This window comes from Bos grunniens, chromosome 17 (genome assembly GCF_055505025.1).
Source record: "Bos grunniens cultivar Pamir isolate PY7600 chromosome 17, Bosgru_T2T1.0, whole genome shotgun sequence".
Lineage (NCBI taxonomy): Eukaryota > Metazoa > Chordata > Mammalia > Artiodactyla > Bovidae > Bos > Bos grunniens.
The window spans coordinates 43,865,406-43,882,002 of record NC_141181.1 but is presented as its reverse complement, the minus strand read 5'-3'; the positions used below and the strand labels follow the sequence as shown (position 1 = coordinate 43,882,002).

Sequence of the window (16,597 nt, the reverse complement as noted above, 5' to 3'; positions counted from 1 at the left end):
TAGTGTATAGGAATGCAAGGGATTTCTGTGTGTTGATTTTATATCCTGCAACTTTACTATAGTCATTGATTATTTCTAGTAATTTTCTGGTGGAGTCTTTAGGGTTTTCTATGTAGAGGATCATGTCATCTGCAAACAGTGAGAGTTTTACTTCTTCTTTTCCAATTTGGATTCCTTTTATTTCTTTTTCTGCTCTGATTGCTGTGGCCAAAACTTCCAAAACTATGTTGAATAGTAATGGTGAAAGTGGGCACCCTTGTCTTGTTCCTGACTTTAGAGGAAATGCTTTCAATTTTTCACCATTGAGGATAATGTTTGCTGTCGGTTTGTCATATATAGCTTTTATTATGTTGAGGTATGTTCCTTCTATTCCTGCTTTCTGGAGAGTTCTTATCATAAATGGATGTTGAATTTTGTCAAAACCTTTCTCTGCATCTATTGAGATAATCATATGGTTTTTATTTTTCAATTTGTTAATGTGGTGTATTACATTGATTGATTTGTAGATATTGAAGAATCCTTGCATCCCTGGGATAAAGCCCACTTGGTCATGGTGTATGATCTTTTTAATGTGTTGTTGGATTCTGATTGCTAGAATTTTGTTAAGGATTTCTGCATCTATGTTCATCAGTGATATTGGCCTGTAGTTTTCTTTTTTTGTGGGATCTTTGTCAGGTTTCGGTATTAGGGTGATGGTGGCCTCATAGAATGTGTTTGGAAGTTTACCTTCCTCTGCAGTTTTCTGGAAGAGTTTGAGTAGGTTGGGTGTTAGCTCTTCTCTAAATTTTTGGTAGAATTCAGCTGTGAAGCTGTCTGGACCTGGGCTTTTGTTTGCTGGAAGATTTTTGATTACAGTTTCAATTTCCGTGCTTGTGATGGGTCTGTTAAGATTTTCTATTTCTTCCTGGTCCAGTTTTGGAAAGTTGTACTTTTCGAAGAATTTGTCCATTTCTTCCACGTTGTCCATTTTATTGGCATATAATTGTTGATAGTAGTCTCTTATGATCCTTTGTATTTCTGTGTTGTCTGTTGTGATCTCTCCATTTTTGTTTCTAATTTTATTGATTTGATTTTTCTCCCTTTGTTTCTTGATGAGTCTGGCTAATGGTTTGTCAATTTTATTTATCCTTTCAAAGAACCAGCTTTTGGTTTTGTTGATTTTTGCTATGGTCTCTGTTGTTTCTTTTGCATTTATTTCTGCCCTAATTTTTAAGATTTCTTTCTTTCTACTAACCCTGGGGTTCTTCATTTCTTCCTTTTCTAGTTGCTTTAGGTGTAGAGTTAGGTTATTTATTTGACCTTTTTCTTGTTTCTTGAGGTATGCCTGTATTGCTATGAACTTTCCCCTTAGGATTGCTTTTACAGTGTCCCACAGGTTTTGGGTTATTGTGTTTTCATTTTCATTCATTTCTATGCAAATTTTGATTTCTTTTTTGATTTCTTCTGTGATTTGTTGGTTATTCAGCAGTGTGTTGTTCAGCCTCCATATGTTGATCAAAAATTTAAAGTCCAAATAATCAGTTTTCACTTGACAATATTGTTTCAAAATTTCTGAAAAAATTAATGGATTTTGTAACAGGCTTCTTTAAATTTTTAATAATTATTATAAATATATTAATATAATAATAATTATTATAATAACAAATCTGGTATTAGAGATTATATAAGACTAATGATGGGGTTTTTCCCCTGAGAATATATTATGAAAATAAGAGAGACAAAATTAGGGAATATAAACTCATGTTTTTTATTAATAACCTCCATTGATCAAACTGTATTTGCATCTGCTATCAATAAATGTCTTTTCCTTCTGCCTTTTTCCAAGTTGAGCATTGGTAGAAAGATAACTTTTAAATAGAGACAGTTCTTATTCATGGAGAGAATGGTTTCTTTGGAAGTACAGGCAGAAATTTGGAGTCCACTTGCTAATTACCATATGCAGAAATAGGATACATAGTAATATAATCACCAGTTGTTATATGGGACTTGTGTGTGTGGGTGTGCTCACTCAGTCGTGTCCGACTCTTTCCTACCCTGTGGACTGTAGCCTGCCAGGTTCCTCTGTTCATGGGATTCTTGAGTAGGTTGCCATTTTCTCCTCCAGGGGATCTTCCCGACCCAGGGATTGAACCTGAGTCTCTTGAGTCTCCTGCATTGGCAGGTGTAGTCTTTACCACTGAGGCACCTGAGAAGCCTTCTTATATGGGAACTGCTCGTGTGTATAAAAAAATTGGTACTCACATTCCATAAGAGATCAACTAAACGCACTTTAACTTGTAAAATGTATAGTTCCAAGAGGATAGGATAGTTTTGGGCTTCCCTGGTAGCTTAGCTGATAAAGAATCCGCTTCCAATGCAGGAGACCCAGGTTTGATTCCTGGGTCGGAAAGACGCCCTGGAGGAGAGCATGGCAACCCACTCCAGTATTCTTGCCTAGAGAATCCCATGGACAGAGGAGCCTAGCAGGCTACATACAGTCCATGGGGTTGCAAAGAGTTGGACACAACTGAGCAACTAAGCACACAGCTCATTAAGATAATAGTAAGTTTTTTGAACAATGACATGATTTGATGTTCTCTCTCAATATGAGCATTTTAGTGATTCATTTTCAGTTTAAACTTATAGACTTTTTTTTCTCTACTAATTGGCTGGTCTTGAAACCACTGGTGGATGATCTGGCTTCTTTCCTGAGGGGTGTGTGTCAATAGTGGACTCTTTGTGTTTTATTTTCCTTTACTGGTGTGCTTATTTTTGCCTTTTTAATGGACATTCTGAGAATATATTTCAGGGAGACATTTTATTCACCCAAAATTCTTCAATAAATTTATAACACAATTATGTCAGTTTAGAGAAATTATTATTATGAATGACTGGAAATAATTATTTGGCATTTAAATAATTAAAGCCAATAATGTAACCTTAAGATATTTTAACCAAAGTCTAAATTTTTAAAAAACAGTCTACTTTTTAATTTACCAGATCTTCACTGAATCAATAAATATTACATTTTCTAAAAATGACAAGTCACAAAGATGCATAAAATTCAGCAAAAATAGATGAAACAAATAAGCCAAAGAAAATAAGAGTAACAGAAGAAAGTGGAGCCAGAAATTAGAGTAGTGTGTAAAAATACATGTTAGAAGTCAAGAGTACAGAAAATTCATGTTGAAGATGAGTCATAAATCTGGTGTCAACCTCCAGTCATCGTGTCTGAAAGAGAAAACAACTAGGTTCAAGAGTCATAGATCCCCTAAGATGACAATCAACTAGTTTTGTAGAAGAAGCATTGTTATCCTTGTAAAAGAGAGGAAAGATAACTTTTTTTTAAAGATTGTTTTTTTGATGTGGACCATTTGTAAAGTCTTTGTTGAATTTGTTACAACATTGCTTCTGTTTTATGTTTTGTTTTTTTGGCCTCAAAGCATGTGGGATCTTTGCTTCTCAACCAGGGATCAAACCCGCACCCCTGCACTGGAAGGCAAAGTCTTCCCCACTGGACTGCCAGGGAATTCCCAAGATAACTTTTTCTTCATTTCTTTATAGTGAGGAAAACCTCTGGCAATAATAAGTAATAACAGCCTTGAGAAGAAAACTTGAGTGGGTTTCATAAGGCAACTTTTCACATTTTCTTTTAATTTAGGCTGACGGCATAAAAAAAATTGCAGTTTGGCACAACTGCATTTCAAGTTCACTTCTCTTTGATAGATGTTTACATATTAAGAAGAATGAAGTCATATTCCTCTTGCTTTTATCTGAGTTTTCTTCAGCCTGACCTTTTGAATGGCACGCAGTGGCAGGATTAGACTCCTTGACGGAAACCATGTGGTGTTGCCATGGAAGCATGGAGTCTGACTGTGTGTCCTTCTTCTTATGACAGTGTCATGAACCTGGACGACCTGACCCGGCGAGGGCTGTACCTGAGTGACATCCCTCTGCACGATGCCACTCGGGACCTCGTGCTCCTGGGAGAGCAGTTCAGAGAGGAGTACAAGCTGACCCAGGAACTGGAAATCCTCACAGACAGGCTGCAGCTCACGTTACGAGCCCTGGAAGATGAAAAGAAAAAGACGGACACGTAAGAATGTAACCTGTGGTTACAGACAACAGGGCTGTCCTGCATGGTGGATTCGGCGGCTCTCGTGTGGTTAAGGCTGACAGACTGTGACTAGGTCCAAGCTCAGGTTACTCGCCGCATGATAGGCCAGTAAATCCAGAGATGCGGTGTTGGGGCAAGGAACAGAGACTTAATTATGAAAGCCAGCAGATGGAGCAGATGGTGAACTCATGTCCCAAAGACCTGTCTTGCCTGAGTTAGAATTCAGGCTCTTTTAATTTAAAGGGGAGGGACTCAAGCCAAGCGTTTCCTGGTTCCCAGCAGCCTCCAGAGGGGGTGTGTTAATTTCTTCTTGCCTGCTGCCACTCACAGGTGGGCCTTGTCAGGACATTTCCTGTGAGCTGAATAAAGATATTTTAGCTTAATGCTTATCACCCGGGAGGCAAAGTGCCCAGAGATGGGACATTACATATAATTTAGGCTTCAAGGCAACATCGCTTCAGTGATTGAATAGTAATAGCATACAAGGGTTCTTCTCTGTACAAAGACTCCAAGTTGTGGAACCTGTCGCAGTTATGGAGTCCTAAATAAATAAACTCTTGCACGTCACTTAAATCTGTCAGGTACACAGAAAGAAATCAGTCATAATAGTAATGGGGATATGTCTTCTAATTTTACAAACCAAGCTGAAAGAATATACGACAAATCATGTCTCTGCAAATCATTAGAATAACGCAAGTGCATGTTTCAAGTCTGACTGCCCGTTCATCCATTTCTTCACACTGGAGTGTGTACCGAGAATCCTCTCTGTGCCAGGGCTGCCAGGTGCTGGGGTACACTGAACAGTGAGCTTAGATTTGGCCATTATATTTTCAAAGAGTTCTTGAATGCCAAATTATTTTAGAATTTGGCAGATATGAATCTGATAGACTGTAGTGTCATCTATGATGACAGTGATTACATCTGTAATTTGACTCACGAACAAAAGTATCAAAATACAAAACTATACAAAACTATGAACGGTGCTTTAAATTTTGAAATAGTGGGCAAATGACATTTAAGATCGTATTTAATTTTCAAGTAATTTATTTAAACAAATACACATTGTGCATACCACTTGGCCTTGCTTGAGGAATAGAGATATATTAGAAGTATATTAATTAAAATTAATTAAAAGAACAAAATCACTGACTTGCATAAGAAAATTTTACCCAGGGTCTTATGTGTTCATTTTTAACATTTGTATAATAGGAAGCAATCTTAGAGAATTGACCTGACCTTCCTTCCTGTAGGACTATTTCACTCTACTTGACATCATAGCATTGGTAGCAGAATCACTTCCTGTGATGTCTGGTGTCTAATCAGACTTTCTTACACTGATACATGTGTTGTTGCCCATGGATGGATGCAAGGTAAACATGTCAACTGTTTGTCAACAGCATAGATGGATAAAGAATCCAGGTGAATGTCTATCTTCGTCCTTAGCCTCTTCCTTCACTTCTCCTACTCTGTATAATGAAGATGAAAATAATAGTTTATTTGAGATCACTTTACTTTCCTTGAAGCCCTAACCCCTTAGTCTTTCCAGGTATTTTTCAAATCTCCTGAAGTATACGGGATGAGGCAGGTACTCAAAATCCCTCCTACTGCTCAAGAAACAACTCAGAATTGTATATTTTAGTATGTGGAACAGCTTCCTTCATGAAAAATAATACATTGTGAGATAGTGCTTAAGAACTGAGGCTCAAAGTCATCTGGATTTATTAAGTTTGAGTTTCTCAGATCCTGCTCAGCTGTTAAATTGGAAAATCACCTAGGTTTCTCTCTTTGTTGATATTTGATTTTCAAAGTGATTTAATTATAAACGTTGACTACTAATTTTCGTTGAAATGAAGTCATGCTACTGTTCACATGTAATATTCAAAATAGCCTTAAAGCATTTTATAAAATGTTCTGTGTTTGAGAGCGAAAATGAAAGACTGAAGAAATTCCACTGGAGCTAGGAAAAAAACGTGACCTCAGCTTCTTAAACCTAGCCCTGAGTGACAGCTGGCTTCGGGGAGAAATAGGCTGGGAGGTGTCGTTTGCTCCTCCAGTTGTCTGGTCCAGGAGACTCTCAGGTCTCAGCTCTCACCTCCTGTGTGCTTGCTTCTCTCCTCCGCATGCCAATGTCGTCTTGTGCCATCGGCCTGGTCTTAGGATTGTCAATGAAAATGAGATCTTTTCTTTCCTAGACCAGTTTCTTACCTGCTTTATCAGTTTCTTCCACAGAGAAGTGAGGCAGGAAGGAAAATCTGTTTTCTTTCTTCCTCCTGTCCTTCCTTTCTTTTATTGAAGTCTAGTTGATTTACAGTGTTATGTTAGTTTCAGGTCTACAACACAGTGATTCATTTACACATGTGTATTCTTTTTCAGATTCTTTATAGATTATTAAAAAATGTTGAGTATAGTTCCCTGTGCTGTACAGTAGGTCCTTGTTGGGGAAATCTGTTTCTTTTCATGTCAGGTGACAAATGTTGAGGCAGGCAGCTTGCCCCTGAGAGGTGAATGTGTCCCTGGGAGCCCATGGTGTTGCGAGAGTCAGACACGACTTAGCGACTCCACCACCACCGCCACACCGCAGAGCTAAATGCTGGGATGACTTCTCTCATCCCATGAATGTCACAGTTGGAGTGCTGAAACCCAAGGCGCACAGAACAACTTCAGCTTCCTGGTGTCTGTCCTTTGTTTTGTCTGGTTGTTTTGTTTGGTGTATTTTGATATACTTTGAATTGGTTTGGATTGGGAGATGTTTGGATTGGTTTATAACAAACCAATTATTTATATTTTCTAGCCTTGACTTATAAATGTGGCTAATGATGAGTGTGCTAGCAGAGCCTTCACTGTGCATATGGCACCGAAGTCTCTAAAGTGGGCAGTAGAAGCACTAAAGCAGCTCTCAGCATCTCTCATGATGGCTCTGTCCTGATCTCAGGTTGCTGTATTCTGTGCTTCCTCCATCTGTGGCCAACGAGCTGAGGCACAAGCGTCCGGTGCCCGCAAAGAGATATGACAACGTGACTATCCTCTTCAGCGGCATTGTGGGCTTCAATGCTTTCTGCAGCAAGCACGCGTCTGGGGAAGGGGCCATGAAGATTGTCAACCTCCTCAATGACCTCTACACTAGATTTGACACTCTGACGGACTCCCGGAAAAATCCATTTGTTTATAAGGCAAGTCCATGCCCTGTCCGAAAGCAGTGCCATTCATTACTCTGAATTTTCAGACCCTGTCTTCCAATGGCGTGGCAGTCACAGTCCCTGACTGTAGCCCTGCAGCCTGGGTACAGTCAGCTCTCATGCATTCATTGTTTACCATTTTCTTAAATAATTACCTCTTGTTCTAAAATAGTCTCTTCCCTGTAACTCAAATGAATGGAGCAGATGCTTCCCTAGTTAAAATATTTAGCAACTTATTTGCACTTATGTGAATAAATCTGTACACGTGGTTTATCACACATAACATAAACGTAGCATTTGTTTCAGTGCCCTGCCAGAGATATTTTTACTGAAAGGTATAAATGTTTTGCACCGTAGAGAAGTCATGGAGCATAGGAGGGGTGCCAGGGACTCAGACCTGCTTTTAGATAACATCAACTGGAAATAAACAGTCATAAGGCATTTCTGCCCATGGTTTCAGTTAGAAAAAAATTATAACATTGAAAAAATGAAGTCCATGGAATATTGCTTAGTAAAGGCAAGAATGTGAACTAAACCATCCCCAGGCATCTGGAGTCATAGCAGTGCCACAGGGACTATTTATTTTTATGGCCATTTCCTGAGGAACAATGTAACACGGTGTGAGCACATCATAAAGATAAATGGTTAATGACCTGGATGAACCACTGAACTTAGGGAAGTGGTGCTTTGGCCCATCAAACCATCACTGTTTTGAGGGGGAATAGGGTCATAAATTATTCTGCTGGGTCCTAAGGATGTCTAAGGTGAGAAACTAGGACTTACTAGAAGAAAACTAATATTGTGTTCTGTCCCTGCCTGTAATCAGACTTCAAGTGCCAGTTGTGTACATTTTAAATACTGACCAGTTTTCTTCTTGTTGGCATCGAATATATTAGAATTTTAAGAGAGTCGGGGGAGGAAAGTTGAAAGTTATTGATGGCAAATGGAAAAGCATGTTTTGTGTAAGGGTGGCACATGAATCAGTCATGCTTGTACTAACCGGTCTGCACCCTACCAGGTGGAGACTGTCGGGGACAAGTACATGACAGTGAGCGGGCTGCCGGAGCCATGCATCCACCACGCACGGTCCATCTGCCACCTGGCCTTGGATATGATGGAGATTGCTGGCCAGGTCCAAGTAGATGGTGAATCTGTTCAGGTTAGTAGGTAAAACATGTATTTTAATGGTCGTAATAGGCCTTTTGTACAACTGATTTATATTCTTGACCAGCTAGTCATTCATTATGCATAAGGAATTGCATCTTGACAACAAAGATTAAATATTTTTAATGTTTTTTTAATTGAAGTATATTTTACAATGTTGTGTTAGTTTCTACTGTACAGCAATATGATTCAGTTATATACATATGTATGTGCGTTTTTTTTCACATTCTTTTCCATTATGGTTTAATTCAGGATATTGAGTAGAGTTCTCTGTGCTATTCAGTAGGTCCTTGTTGTGTATCTATTTTATATATAGTGGTGTGTATCTGCTAATCCCAAACTCCTATTTTATCCCTCCTCCACCCCCTTTCCTCTTTGGTAACCACGGGTCTGTTCTCTATGTCTATGAGTCTGTTTCTGTTTCGGGATAAGTTCATTTGTGTCAAATTTTAGATTCCACATATGAACGGTATCATATGATATTTGTCTTTGACTTCACTTCCTATGCTTGGTCCCTCCATGTTGCTGCAAATGGCATTATTTAATTCTTCTTATGGCTGAGTAAAATTGTATTGTATATATATACTACATCTTCCCTATCCATTCATCTCTCAGTGGACACTTAAGTTGCTTCTGTGTCCTGGTTGTCGTAAACAGTGCTTCTATGAACATTGAGGTGCATGTGTATTTTTTTTTATTTTATTTTTAAACTTTACAATATTGTATTGGTTTTGCCAAATATCGAAATGAATCTGCCACAGGTATACATGTGTTCCCCATCCTGAACCCTCCTCCCTCCTCCCCGCCCATACCATCCCTCTGGGTCATCCTGGTGCACCAGCCCCAAGCATCCAGTATCGTTCATCGAACCTGGACTGGCGACTCATTCCATATATGATATTATACGTATTTCAATGCCACTCTCCCAAATCATCCCACCCTCTCCCTCTCCCACAGAGTCCAAAAGACTGTTCTATACATCAGTGTCTCTTTTGCTGTCTCGTACACAGGGTTATTGTTACCATCTTTCTAAATTCCATATATATGCGTTAGTATACTGTATTGGTGCTTTTCTTTCTGGCTTACTTCACTCCACATAAAAGGCTCCAGTTTCATCCACCTCATTAGAACTAATTCAAATGTATTCTTTTTAATGGCTGAGTAATACTCCATTGTGTTATATGTATTTGAATTAAAGTTTTCTTTGGATGTGTGCCCCACAGAGGGATTGCTGGATCATATGGCAGATCTATTTTTAGTTTTTTAAGGAACCTCCATACTGTTCTCCATAGGGGCTGCACCAACTTATATTCCCAGCAACAGTGTAGGAGGGTTCCATTTTCTCCACACCCTCTCCAGTATTTGTTATTTGTAGACTTTTTAATGATGGCTGTTCTGACCAGTGTGAACTGATACTTCATTGTAGTTTTGATTTGCATTTCTCTAATAATTAGTGATGTTGAACATCATTTCATGTGCCTTTTGGCATCTGTATAAACAAAGACTAATATTTTATTGAACCTATTATATTACATTCTTACATAGAAATGGGAAATCTGTCCATCTATTTGAAATTACCTTCTTTATTCCATGTGCTGAAAGTCATGAGGATGAGATTAAAACCCCCTGTCCCTTCTGGTTTATTTTTTAAAATCTCTTTCCTAAATCTAATGTAAGTGGCCAGATTCATACTTTTGAAAGCTCCAAAGAATGTTTCTCTCATGCCAGATTTTGTGAGGGTTTTTGTCTGTAATATGTTTGGAGTTCTAGAGAGTTCTTATGATTTTTATATGATGACTTTGAATTCTTTAGTCTAGCGTGAGCAATAATTCCTATTATTGAATGTATTGAACCAGAGCTTTGATTCTGCAGATAACAATCGGGATCCACACAGGGGAGGTAGTGACCGGAGTCATAGGACAGAGGATGCCTCGCTACTGTCTTTTTGGAAACACTGTCAACCTCACAAGCCGAACAGAAACCACTGGAGAAAAAGGGAAAATAAATGTGTCTGAATATACATACAGGTTAGAGAACACATCTAGGTATCTACTGACTTGAAAAATGTCTCTTTGCAGCTGCTTTAATTCCCTGGGTGATTTTATTACCTTTTACAGTTATCAACTCTGCTTTTATCAATTAAACAAAAACAAAACAAAAAACTGGTGTGTTGTTCTTTTTTTGGTCACACCATGGTATGTGGGATCTTAGTTCCCCAACCAGGGATCAAACCTGGGGTCCCAGCATTGGGAGTGTGGAGTCTTAACCCCTGGACCACCAGGGAAGTCTTGGGATTATTTATTTTTTATTTGAGAAGATTGTGTCATTATTTCCATTTTAAATGATTCTATATACTCTTAGGGATTTCTGCTGTGGTGTTTTTACTAAAGCCTTGGTACCTTTAAATAATTTACTGTGTGTCATTCCTGTCTCTCTTTATAACTTTGATGTATGTTACTTTCTCTGTGCGACCATACAGCAAGCTTCTCTGCCTGTTCCCTGTCCCCTTCTAGATGTCTCATGACACCAGAAAATTCAGACCCGCAATTCCATTTGGAGCACAGAGGCCCCGTGTCCATGAAGGGCAAAAAGGAGCCAATGCAAGTTTGGTTTCTATCCAGAAAAAATACAGGAACAGAGGTATGACTCATCAGAGTATAATTCCTTTTTAAAGACAGGGTATGAATATGGGGAGCTAAATCATAATCTCTGAAAATATGTTTCATTTGCAAAGAATTCTTGCTTACATGAACTTGTAAGTACAGCAGCGGAAACACTGACCCATTAGTGAGCTGGTTAGAACAATGCAGCTGCTAGGGGAGACCTGATGGCTGACAGTTTTGTCCTTTAATGAAATTAAAACCAAAAGCACTGGAGAGAGAGAAGCCCTGATTTTGGTTCTTCTGCCGTAATCTGGCTGGAGCCCCACAAGTGAGTGGGCGGTGAGGGGCGTCCCTGGCCCCCTCCCCAGTGCCCTGGGTTGCCATGTGGTCACTGCCAGGGCTGAGACAACATGACCATCTTCAAGGGTGGTTTCCTAACCACGATGCTCCAGATCCTTCTAAGGCCACACCATCACCTTGTGGAATGTTTGGGGATCTTTGGACATGCTAGTCCCTGGTGGGTCTTTCCTGGAGTTCAGTTCAGTTCAGTCGCTCAGTTGTGTCCGACTCTTCACGACCCCATGAATCACAGCACACTAGGCCTCCCTGTCCATCACCAACTCCCGGAGTTTACTCAAACTCATGTCCATTGAGTCGGTGATGCCATCCAGCCATCTCATCCTCTGTCGTCCCCTTCTCCTCCTGCCCCCAATCCCTCCCAGCATCAAGGTCTTTTCCAATGTGTCAACTCCGCATTAGGTGGCCAAAGTATTGGAGTTTCAGCTTCAGCATCAGCCCTTCCAACGAACACCCAGGACTGATCTCGAGAGAAGAGTGATTTATGCATGTCTAGAATCTAAATAATTCCTCAGGGAAGCTATAGATTCGTGCTCATGCTATGGCTGTACTCCATCCAGAACCCATGTGCTGGGGGATAGCACTGGGGTTTGCTCGGGGGTCCTATGGCCCACCGTGGCTCACGACACCAAGGTCCCACCAGCCTTGCCCCTCTTTCAGTGGGCTGTGTCAGAAACAAGCCCGATGCTCTATTCCCTGTCGATGTACTGGTTCTGCAGAGGGGGAGAGACTCCTTGTATGTATTTTCCTGGATGTGCACATTCCCTAAAAATGCTTTTAGAATAGAAGTCGTAAAAGGAATGAAATGCCAAGTTGTAAAATATTTATCTTTATCTTCTTTTCACTGTTTTCACTTAAAATAATTTACTCTGGCACTAGCATGCTTCCAGATGTTCTGATAAATTAGTTTGCTTGAAGCTTTGTTCCTTTTATTTGGGTGGCTGTTTCAGCCAACCTGATGGTGGGAACGGCTTAAAAAAGTAGTAGATATGAATGCAGAGCAAATTTTATTTAAAAAAAAAAGAAAATATTTTGAGGAATCCTACAAGCTTTCTTATCACTGGAAACTAATCCCCTATTTACTTGACTTTTTAAAGGAAACGGAGCAGGATGAAAACTGAATCCTGGACTGTGGGGTTAAGATCGCAGGTTGAGGTCCAGTCTACCCCTAACAGATGCCATGCCCAGGACCAGTGATTCCCTCCGTCCTTTTCATGTTTCCCCAAGCCTTTCTCCTGTGTATCTCTTTCCTTATTCATTATTCAACTTTAGCTCTGCTTTTGATTATTTTTGAGGTTTAGTATGTTATCTGAAGTTTGGCTTTGTGTGGCTGATGTGAGCTTCACATGTCTTCAGATCGACTACGCGTCGCCTGGCATGGTGGTTTTCAAGTAGTGGGCACCCAATAAATATTTGGTGAATTTAATTAAATGAAACTGAACAGTATTCAGCCATGTGTGTATATATATATCATGGTTTTCCACATCTGTTCAGTGTCTCTATATGTGTATATTTTAATGACTATAACATATAAAAAGGTTTTATTGTGTTGGTGCATATCATTATAGAAATTGTTTTCTAAAGGAGTGATTTCATAATTTTAGGGGAAAAATGCCATTTATTTTCAGACTCCATATATCATGCTAAGAAAACAGTGTCTATTTAGAATTATGTTAATTTCCCTTCAGAAATAGAGAATATACTTCTTTGCTATTAAACTATTAGGCTATTCATTCAGATCACGTGGTGATTACAGTTCCTCTAAAATGCTGTCCTTTGCACTGTATCCTTTGCATTATAAATCTCATTAACCTCATGCAGCTGTTGGTGAAGGCAGCACTGTTTCACAATGAGCTATTGCATTAGCTTGGAGTAAACGTTAGGGGCTCTAACTACATCCAAGGATGAAGCGGCAAGCACAGCTGGGGTGTTTTGGTTGGTCAGAGCCCCTCTTGGCCCTTTCTTCCCAGAAAAGAGCTCCTTTGTCTTAGCTCACAAGAACTTGATTCTATCCAGGGTGCCATCTTGAGAAAAGTTACTTTAATTTCAACATAGAGTGCATTCCTGTTGGAATCATCACCTGTTGTTCTTCATTATCTCTGATAATTTATTAATATCTATCTTTATAAAATACAGGACCACTACTTTTGTGTAAAAATGTTTGTCTTTAAATATAGCATTTCCTATCAGCACGTTGATAACCTGTATAAATGTTCCATGTTCATGTGTAAGAGAACCTGTAATAAATTATTTTTTCCACTTGTCTCTAGACGGTTTTTGATTCAATAAAAATGATGTGAATGCTCTTATTGGTCTTTTGACTAGTGCCATTTCTGGAAATATGTCTTATCATTTTGCCTCTGATAGACTTTCATTTTGAATCCCTGCTTTAATGGTAAAGCTGAGTGGCTCCTATTCCTCAGGACTATTCCTATATGATATTTTTCTTTAGGATCAACACAGTGACAGCAGCAAGACCAGCACTAGGTGGTGGGGGAGTGGATACACAGATACATGGGAAGTGACATCAGCTCTTGAAGAGCCTCCCACATTTTGGGAGTGAAAGACATGTGTCTAAGTAACTAAACTATTTGATATTCATAGTGATTTTATTGTTCAGTAGCTCAGTCGTGTCCAACTCTTTGTGACCCCATGGACTGTGGCACACCAGGCTTCCCTGTCCTTCACCATCTTGCTCAAACTCATATCCATTGAGTCTATGATTCATATTGATAAAACGTGTTCAAGACACAGAAAGAATACTTAGAGAATGAGAACCAGGAGGGATCAGAAAGAGGAGGAGGGAACCAGCTGGATTTTGTTAAGGTTTGTCTAAAGCTGAATGAATTCATCCCTTCTCTGTGGTTTCCTTCTGTTCAGCCCTCTTGTGTACCACACACATACACACACAAAAGAATAAAATATTATGTAAAGGTAGGAGATCCTCACTTTGAATTGAGGATATATGTCTATGTTTTTTGGATGGGGAGCTTACCAGGTGGCTCAATGGTAAAGAATTCGCCTGCCAATGCAGGAGATGAAGGAGACTTGGGTTCCATCTCTGGATCAGGAAGATCCCCTGGAGGAGTAAATGGCAACCCACTGCAGTATTCTTGCCTGGAGAATTCCATGGACAGAGGAGCCTGGTGGGTTAATATTCATTGGGTCACAAAGAGTTGGACATGACTGAGTGACTCACTCAGTCAGTTCAGTTGCTGAGTCATGTCCAACTCTTTGTGACGCCATGGACTAAGCGCACACAAATATATTTTGGAACCAATTCATTATTCGATTTTATTTGCATCCATGATTCACCAGATGATGTATTCTGTTTCTTTGTCACTGAAGGGTGTGACGTTGCGATTTGTATTAAAAATTCTATATGATTGGTCCTAGTCCCTATCCTCATTTCTGGCTCAGAGCTCCGAAAACCACAGGAAATTCCTAAGAGATGAAAAATGACAAAGGCGCCTATTGTTATGTTAATAAAGCGACTCTGGGACTTCAGTGGGGTGGGGGCTGAAGGTGGTTGTTGCCAGGTGAGCCGACTAGGAATTCCACCCTGATCTCTGTTTTCTGGGAGGGGAGACGGTTGTTGTCATTTAGTCGCTAAGTCTTGTCCTACTCTTTTGCGACCCCATGGACTGTAGCCTGCCACGCTCCTCTGTCCATGTGAGGGGAGCAGTTTTGGAGTTTAAATCCTTGCTAGTTGGGCTGGTGGGCAAGGGGAATTTCTGGTGGGTGTAAAGCTCTGTGTCTTTTCCATCAGGCTGTTTCTGAATCACATCCTTTCATGATAAATCGGTCATCTAGTTAGTAAAATGGTTCCCTGAGTTTGTTTCTCTCTAGCAGAATAATCAAACCCAAATAGGGAGTGTGGGAACCTTGGCCCTATAGCCACTTGGTTAGAATTACAGGTGACAGGGTGACTTTGCCTTGATCTCTTAAGTGGGGGATGTTCTTGCAGGACTGAGCCATTAACCTGGGGAATTGGATGTGATATTGGGTCGACGGTGTCAGAACTGAGTTGAAGTGTAGGACATCCAGCTGGATTCTGAGAATTGCTCTGCGGTGTGTGAAGAAAACACACCCCACATTATAAATGGGTGCAGATTGTTGAAGGGGAAAAAGGAACCAATTCTCTGCTCACCTCTAAGATTTCCCTTTGCAACCTTGCTAATGGCTCTCAGAACCGCTAGAGGGCAGCAGAGGATGCTGTTTAGAATCTAAGGGCCGGAGGGGGGAGTGAGGACACAGGGTCTCTCACAGGAAGTGCTACTCGCTCACCCTCTTGGCTCTGCACTGAAGGGCACTTCCTGTGTGCAACCTCGGATTTTTCCCTCCCACCGTCCCTTACCTACAGTCAAAAGTATATCATAAAAATAATTGTTTTTACCGCATTATGACCATTCGTGTAGCTTGAAATCTATTCACACGTATCATGGTCAGAAATTTCACCCACAATTTTTATGCTAATTCTGTAGGAAGGTGTGAAAATTTGTTAAAACAAGCAATTTGTTCTAGAAACTATAATTTTGTACAGAATCATTTTAGGTGAGCTAAGTTGCATGTAGCTCGTGTTAAAATGATTGCTTCTTGCTACTTCTACCGTATTGGAGAGATGACATATAATAGTGTAGATTTTAAAAACCAAACCAAAAATCACTGTACAGAGAGTTGAGAGCCCATATCCAGTTATGGCAAGGCTAACCCTGTGATCTTGCCACATTCTCTAACTTCTTAAATCCCTGATCTGTGAAAAGAGCTGGTCAAGATGATGTCTAAAGAAGATTCTTGCTCTGAAATTCCAACATTTCTTTGGTGAAAGTTCCAGAACAGGGATGCTATGATTTTGGCCTGACCACTGGGGAATTCTCAGAAAAACAACCCAAATTCTTAACTGAACTCCTTTTAATCGTCAGGGAACAATGAGGAGATCAACTGGGGGGCTTTAAAGCAAATTTCTAAGAAATAAACAGCTCTCTGGAAAACACCTGTTGGAGACTTGACTCCAAGCTAAAATCACAATGACTAGGTTATATTAGTGTATTTGTATTAATGCATATGTTTCTATTATAAGCTAGCCCTATAATATTTACCTAATCAGGTTCAAATTCTTTAATAAAGAGTTGGACTTTTGATTCTTTATAAGGGGAGAAAATGTACCTCTATTTCATGCAGAAATCCTTTTGAATAGAAGA

General features: G+C 39.8%; 1 protein-coding gene across 3 annotated transcripts in view; it reads left to right on the top strand.

Annotated features, from left to right (window-relative positions):
- Positions 1-13,705, top strand: part of GUCY1B1 (guanylate cyclase 1 soluble subunit beta 1) — a 62,759-nt gene extending 49,054 nt beyond the window's left edge. For all 3 annotated transcript variants that reach the window (XM_086346995.1, XM_086346996.1, XM_086346997.1), the window contains 6 exons: positions 3,878-4,075; positions 7,029-7,266; positions 8,291-8,431; positions 10,309-10,463; positions 10,950-11,076; positions 12,494-13,705. In XM_086346995.1, the coding sequence (XP_086203121.1) occupies positions 3,878-4,075; positions 7,029-7,266; positions 8,291-8,431; positions 10,309-10,463; positions 10,950-11,076; positions 12,494-12,517 (883 nt within the window). In that variant the 3' untranslated portion in view covers positions 12,518-13,705. The remainder of the gene's footprint in view (positions 1-3,877; positions 4,076-7,028; positions 7,267-8,290; positions 8,432-10,308; positions 10,464-10,949; positions 11,077-12,493) is intronic.
- Positions 13,706-16,597: the final 2,892 nt, after the last annotated feature.